The following is a 7,834-nucleotide window of genomic DNA, read 5'->3' on the forward strand; positions in this document are numbered from 1 at the left end:
ATTACTCAGAAGGTATTTAATTAAGCTAAAAATCTTGCATAGTTCCTCTTTAGTGTTGCACCACTGTTTGCAAATGCTTTAACAACATCAATGTAAAAAGGTTTTAAAAAAAAAAAAAAAAACGAACATTCAGTTCAACCATTTAACCAAACAGTTATAGGTTAAACCACTTAACATTTATTAAGACAGTGTGAAAGCCACCAGCACTCATATAGATGCTATATTTCCAAACAGAAACCACAGCATTCAGGTCTTCTTCTGACCAGTATACGACGAGTATAACGAGTCTTGTGTTTTTCCGTCTCATGTTCAGAATACACGTCACAGTTCAGTTCCAGTTTTGCTCCATATGGTTCCTTCTGTGCGTGGCCTTGCAGTTTGCGTTACTGTTTAAGTACTTAAAAGTGCTCACATTAGAAACTGAAACGCACTTCGATACTGGGGACGTTCAGTGTAAATGTCAGACCAGCACAACCCTCTGCTGATGATAGAAAGGTGGTGGATTTCAGAGAGGGGTGCACTGTATCCAAGGTATTCCAGTATTTTAAACTCCACAGCTGTTTCTAGAAGTCGTCCTCATAGTCAATGTTTGGCAGGCTGTCACTGGGGAGAGCATAAACAGATTTACTCTTCTTCTTCCTGTTCTTTGCTTTTATCTGTGCAGGGTCTTGGTTCCCAGAAAAGGACAGGTAGGCTGCGATGCTGTTTCTGACACCGTAGCTCACCATGTTGTCACCACAGCTTTCTGTGGTGACCAGCTGTCCCCTGTAATAACGGGAGATAAAGAAAGCAGAAACAAATGAGAAGAGCATCTTAACATTACAGTTTTCTTTTTCACCTATAAAAAAAGGATGCAGTTGATGCCTTAAGACAATATAGGAAAGACAATATACATGGGCAATAGTGATGGCACATCTGGACAGATGTCATCCAATGTCATCCAATATAATAATAATAATAATTATTTAAGATTTATTATAGAAATATGACTTGTGATTGGTATTGCCTTAGCTGTATATTATGTATTTCATGTTTTTTACTGTTGATATTTAATTAATTATTGACCTTCAACTTTATGTTTTTAACGTTTTAATTGTTTTGCTGTTACAGGAGACTGTCAAACGAAATTTTGTTGTATATGCTCTTATGCAATGACAATAAACTTAACTATAAACTCTAATTTACAGTGTTTAAACAGCCTTAAATAGCCAGGTGACTACAAGAATCTACCCCCCGCAGCACCCCCTTTGACTACAAGAATCTGTTTGAATATCTACATTACATTATCTTGTCGTACCTCTCCACTTTCTTCCAGTCAAAGTTCCGTCGCATGACCACAGGTGGAGCTTCAGGACTGGTGTCTGGTTGTGGGGTCACGGCCGACAGACAGGGAGAAGTTAGCATACAACACAGGCCATCTGCAGAGTCTGCAAAGACAAAGATGGGGAAGTTAAATACTGTTCTCATTATACATTCACCACTCACACACTCTACTGCTCAAGCGCACACACACAAACCAAACTTGTGAAGCAGACGAGCTGGCGTCCATATTCAGCCAGAGCTGCACATCACTGTTACAACAAGTGTTTCTTTTTTTTTCACTTCGAACGCACCAGTGGTCATTATCAAGCATGCATATTTTATCACATTTCCTGTTTTGTTCTAAAAATGATCTGTCACCATTAACTGATGAGAAACTGTTCTATATTAAGAACGTCATGTGTTATTTTCAGTGTTTCTGATGCGCATGAGCCAATTTGTGCACTCACATTTGACCTGTTGTTGGGTTTGTTCTCTTTAAGGCCAACAGCTTTCATTGCATCCACTCACCAGAGTAGTGGTTGATCATATCCTCAAGGCACTGGAAAGTGAGGCGGGGGGAGATGTAGTACCAGCTGTTGTCCAGTCTGAAGATACGATAGTGCTTTATGATCATGTGCTTCACTGAGAGCGAATACACACCTGAGGAAAACAAAAAACACATCCACTGAATGATTTAAGTCAGATTTCAGATCTGTCTGTCTCAAGCAAAAGACTCCACAAGGCAATTAGCTAAGCTTAGCATTAACTGGAAATGGCTAAAAAACAAAATCAATATCAGAATATTAACCAGCACATCTTATTTTATTAATTAGCTAGTGTGATAATGCCTTCACTACGGAAGCGTATTGCATTCACTTGAATAAAAACTTTTTTTTTAAATCTGGTTTTTCTGAGTAATTTATTTTTTGGTCTGTTTTTCAAGGTAATGTTTTGGGGAGTATTTCCCCCCCTGTTTTTTTGAGTAATTTATTTCTGTTTTTCTGAATAAGTTTTTTTTCTTCTGTTTTTCTGACTAATCTTTTTTCCTGTTTTTCTGGCTATTTTTTTTCCCCTGATTTTTTGAGTAATTTTTTCTGTTTTTCTGCTATTCCTCATTTATGTACAGTCTATGGTCTACTCCTTCTCTGCTACATTGAGCAACAGGCAATAGACAATAGAAGGATAAAGTCTAACAAGAGTATCATACCCTGTGTGTAATTAATCACATGCCTTAATTGACCCGGTACGGTATAGAAAGTTGAAGACGAGGCATATGTGCAGAGCAGGAGTCACCATAGATGGGAGCCTTGCAGGTTGGATATTCTCGCGAGATTTCAAAGTATCTCAGAGAAAAAAATTTGCACAACAAACAGAAAAAATTACTCAAAAAAACAGGGAAAGAAATAGCCAGAAAAACTGGAAAAAAGATTAGTCAGAAAAACAGGAGAAGAAAAATTACTCAGAAAAACAGAAAGAATTACCCCAAAAACAGACCAAAAAATAAATTACTCAGAAAAACCGTATTTTTTTTTTTTTTTTATTCAAGTGAATGCAATACGCTTCCGTACTTCACTCTCTAAAATTACACCAAAAGGGTGAATTAAAAATCTCTTCATTATATATCCTCACTTTCCTTCATTGATAGTCCTGATTTCTGTATTCCTGTGTTTAGATAAAAGCATCAACATTTTGCTTTTCATGAGCTCTGGCCTTGGCCTCCCGTTATTTGCCGGTCTTGACTTAACACCCTCCAGATCGTATCTTGGCACATGCCGACTTGTCAAAAAGCATTTAATTTCCTCTCCACATTGTAATCATTCCTGTAAACCAAAGTCTATCTCAAATTAAAAGAGTTTATTGCTCACTGTGCCGAGTCAGTGTTCTCACCTCTCTCCCTGGTGCTCTCCCGTACCAGAAAGGAGCCCGCTCTGTTCCCAGGTAGACGCAGCAGCTCCTCGGCCTTCTGCCTCTCCACCCCCTCAAACAGCCAGCTGACAGAACAAACACATGCTCCGAGTTACAGATCAGAAGCATTTTTAATCTGAACTGTACATTTTCCCCGTTCTTATGAAAGGCATACCCTTGAAAAAAACAAAAAAAACAAACTCTGACTTCAACATACAACACTTAACTAACATCTTGTCTTACTAGTATCTCCCATTACATCCTTAGCACAGAGATCTTAGATGATGACAAAGATACGTTCTGTATTTTTTTTTCTTTTACTTTTTGTTGTTATCAATTTAAAGCAAGTTTAAACAGACCAACCAGGCCAACACTACAGAATAGGGTCTATAAAATTGTACTTACCCATGGTACACTTTTGCAACATGACTGTTGGGTATGTAGTTCTCCTTCCCTGTTTGGACAGAGCGAACTCTCCACCAATAGGCCTCCCTGACCACCGTAAACAGACAAAGAGGAATCAACAACTGACCTTTTGTGACAACTTCTCTATACCGTAAACACAAGGAATCAAATGGCTCTTTCTTTTAGTCAGCCTTTATTTCCTCATAAGTTAACTATTCATGATTTTCTGTCTATGAAATTTGTGTCTGGATCGTGAAACCGGACAGTTTTTAATCAAGAAAGCAAAACATGGTCGTACTCTGCGATGACTCTGAGCTTCTCCCCCATTCTGTAGATGGGCTCGCCGATTTCACGAGATGGGTAGTCCTGCAACACCACCACCATGTCCTCTTCTGCGCCTGCCAAAAACAATATTTAAAGCATTTACAAACAGCCAAATGCTGATGCACAGACATCATGATTAGGAGAGGCCCAAAAATGCAGAGGAACAGACCTCTGCCAGAAACATCGCTGTTGATTCATTTTTTAGGTTACTGTAACATGACAGGTTTACACAGCTGTGTATATTGTGGTATGCAAATAAATAGTTACTGACAAACGAGAAATCTGTGAACCTCAGTGAAAAGTTCAGAATAGCGCAAGTGGAAATATTAAACAATTTTATTGCACACAAAATGTATAAAAGCTTATACTGACGCCACTAGTGAAATATCTCACTTAAGTCTCTTGCAGTAGGCTACTCTAATTACCATACAGCTTGTGTGATATAAAAGTTGAATAGAGATCTTACTCTTTGGAGAGATGTCAGGGCTATCAGTCTTGTCCTTGCCCCTGACACTCACACCTCCCATCATATTCCCCATCCTCCAGGTGGACCAGACTCTGGCCTGAAGTCAGGGTAGACAGAGAAAGAGATGTGAATGCACTCCTCAAGTGTATTATTGTTAACTATACCACCAAACTTCTCTCTGCAGCTGCACCACAGTTCACTATTATCTCAACAGAGGCATTGCAAAATGGGAAGGCTGAGGCTAGATGCTATCAGACTCAATTTTCCATTGCAGCACTGGCTCTGTACTCTCTGATTAATGATATAGTAATTATATGTTGAATAATCCTGCTCCCAAAAAAAACCTAACAAATCAGCCAAATCATTATAGCTACATAATTAACACCGTGATCATTCGAAAATACGTAGATTGGTGAATGCATTTCGACAGATCCTGTCTATGTGACAGCGGACAGTTCACCAGAATAGTGAAATAACAGTTCCTCATGAGGAGAAGCTTCAAGAGCGTCAAAGTACAAACGGTGTATGTAATAAAATGTGAGTGCCTACCTGTAGGATTAATAGTTTGCTTGCTGTGATGGCATCAAGGGTGGTGATGGCCCAAACAGGGCATGGTGGCAGCGTCAGAGTCTGGTACTAGTGAAGTACCATGTTCATAACAGTGTATAGGAATGACCCGTCACAGAGTGTGTCGACAGCTCTGCATCTGACTGCAAGCTCACTTCCTGTACTCAAATGAGGAAGCGGGCCAGCATTGCTGAGAACGCGCACACATATCTGATTGTGGAAGAAGAGTCATACAGCCTGTGTACTGTAACTGAAAGCACAATGCACTATTATGGGCTAATGTTTTTATAAAATTCCAATTACAATAACATTTCTGATGGCAGATTGAATACAGACATGGACAACATTGTTGGTACCTTTCTGTTGAAGAAAGAAAAACCCCACAATTGTCACCAAAATAACTTGAAACTGGCCAAAGTAAAGGACCAGAGGACATTCTCCCAGAAGCTTTGTGGACAGATGAGACAAGACTGAAGCTTTTTCATACAAAAGTGAAGCTTTTTGGAAAGTCACATCAGCTCATTGTACACGGATGCAAAAATGAAGCATACAAAGAGAAGAATACTGTATCTACTCTGAAACATGGATCAGGTTACGTTCTGGGGCTGCTCTGCTGCACCTGGCACAGGGTGTCTTGAATTTGTGTGGGACACAAAGAAATCTTAAGACTAAGGCATTCTGGTGTGAAATGTGCTGCCCAGTGTCAGAAAGATTGGTCTAAGTTGTAGGCCAGAGGTGCTCCGACAGGGCAATGACCCAAAGCACACAGCTAAAAACACCAAAGAATGACTAGGAACAAAACATTGGTGTATTCTGAAGTGGCCTCGTATTAACCCTGGATCTAAATCCTATTGAACATCTGTGGAAGGAGCTGAAACATGCAGCCTTCAAACCTGAGACAGCTGGAGCAGTCTGCTCACGAGGAGTCGACAGGCTCAGAAGTCTCATTGAGAGTTACGGAAATGGCCTGACTGCAGTGATTGCCTCAAAAGGTTGTGCAACAACATATTATGTTAAGATTAAGTTATGAGTACCATCATTTTTATCTAGGCCAGTTTCATTGGTATTTAAAAAAAAAAAATAATAATAATTCTGTTGAACCAAAATTCAAAAGCAGACATTGCTTTTGAATTTTGTTAGCTAATTTTCTCTACATTTTTCATTTATTTGTCATTAATTTAGTCAGTTTCAAGTTATTTCAGTGACTATTGTGGGTTTTTCTTTCTTCAGTGGAAGGGTACCAACAATTTTGTCCACGTCTGTATTTCTGTTTGACAGACATGATAGCCGAAGACATCACTTTGAGCTTTAGGAGCTTTTGACAGATTTCTTCACTATGACACTCTGACATTTTACGGCCTAGACTATAAAGGGAAAAGTTTGACTTCTCCATCAGGGCAGCAAGCGGAGACTCCAGGAAGTTCCTGGTTTCTGGAAGACAGCGTCTTACTAGAGAGAACCACTCTCCAATGTTTCCAGTGTTTGTACTAGGCTTAGCCAGCTAGCTCTCAGAGTAACTGTTAGGACATGAACGTAGCATCCATCTTTTCATTTTACTAATCTCAGCTGGGACTGCCTGACTAAATAAAGATTAAATCATTAAATTAATCATCAATTGCAGCCCTACCATGCATGAAATAATACAAATGTCATCATCATATATTACCATATTGTCACTTATAGTCAGTAGTAGTCAACATGAGAACAGGCACCAGTACCGGCCAAATCAGAACTCTCCTTCACATTAAAGCAATTAAACATTTGTATTTAACAGTACAAAAAGCAGTAACCCTGCATCCTTCTTACTTACCGGATCTTAAAAAAAAGGAAGACAAGCTAAAATACAAATCAATCTAATCATTTAGCAAAGCTAGAACTGTCAGGAAGTGTTTTACATGGGCTAGTTATTTTTAGTCAGACAGCCTGTTTGACCCAACAAAAGTCAGTATTTACCAGCTGTCCCACCCAGAGGTTTTACTGTACGTGACAAGCTGGCGTTGTGGTTGTCTGCACTCATACATATATTGTGCCTTGAGGTTGAAAGAAATAGAAGACACTTGACTGCTTTTATGTCATTTGCTTATTTCCAGTGAACTGTACATTGAACGCTATTGATTAACTTAAGATTGGGTAGATCTATAATGTTTCATTCAGCAAAGTAAAAAAAACAAAACACAAGTGAGCAGAATTTGGGAGACATGATTGAACATGAAAAAAATATCACTTTGTTTGATGACTTATTTGTCGATTGCAAAGTGCAAGTGCATCAGTTTCTCATGCAGAGAATCAGTGGAATTTTGATTCCATTTCCCGTGTGCGCACAGATACACGTGGACCCTTTCACTTCCTGTTACACCTCTGCTTATCTCATTATTCATTGTTATTAACATGTATGAATACACAATTCTTGTCTCAGCTGGGTATTTTGCATTGTTATTACTCTATATTTTTACCTTTTTTCTTCTTCTGCTAAAATGTTTTATTTTGAAAAAACAAACACTTCTTGAAAACCAGTGTTGGGGAGACTTAAAGCAGAAGTAAGTGATATATTTGTGTTAATATAAGTCTTAAATAGTTATATCTTCCGACAGCAATCACTTACATAGAGTGTTTGGTCTGAAACACGGGTCTGTCAGTCCCTCTGCTCTGCTCTGAGCCGAAGAGAAAACATTTATCGTATCCTACAGTTTTTATCCAATGAGGAGAGAGAACGGCATGCAGGGCTGTGTGTGCAGCCAAGGAACGCCGTGAATGTGGTGACGTAGGGACGAGGACTGTTATGGTGCGTTCAAGGAAACTCGTATTTTTCCGACCGTGAAGTGGTACCAGTTCGATCTGGTACGAGTTCACCGGTCGGAAGTTACG

General features: G+C 39.2%; 1 protein-coding gene across 1 annotated transcript; it reads right to left on the reverse strand.

Moving 5' to 3' along the window:
* Positions 1 to 5,075, reverse strand: sla1a (Src like adaptor 1a). Its single transcript, XM_085791847.1, has 8 exons — positions 4,952 to 5,075; positions 4,403 to 4,499; positions 3,911 to 4,010; positions 3,613 to 3,699; positions 3,190 to 3,293; positions 1,831 to 1,962; positions 1,298 to 1,427; positions 1 to 765 (listed from the first exon to the last, which is right to left on the reverse strand). Exons 2-8 carry the CDS (start codon positions 4,473 to 4,475, stop codon positions 564 to 566), a joined length of 828 nt encoding a protein of 275 aa, XP_085647973.1. The 5' UTR covers positions 4,476 to 4,499; positions 4,952 to 5,075; the 3' UTR covers positions 1 to 563.
* Positions 5,076 to 7,834: the final 2,759 nt, after the last annotated feature.

Source organism: Trachurus japonicus, chromosome 11 (genome assembly GCF_045865225.1).
Source record: "Trachurus japonicus isolate A0001 chromosome 11, Traja_1.0".
Lineage (NCBI taxonomy): Eukaryota > Metazoa > Chordata > Actinopteri > Carangiformes > Carangidae > Trachurus > Trachurus japonicus.

Excerpts from the sequence above, each read along its gene's own strand:
- sla1a (XM_085791847.1), bottom strand. The coding sequence starts at position 4,475 with ATGGGGAATATGATGGGAGGTGTGAGTGTCAGGGGCAAGGACAAGACT. Across the intron at positions 3,700-3,910 it reads AAGCTCAGAGTCATCGCAGA|GGAGGCCTATTGGTGGAGAG; the intron begins GTACGACCATGT and ends TACGGTGGTCAG. Across the intron at positions 3,294-3,612 it reads GTTGCAAAAGTGTACCATGG|CTGGCTGTTTGAGGGGGTGG; the intron begins GTAAGTACAATT and ends TTGTTCTGTCAG.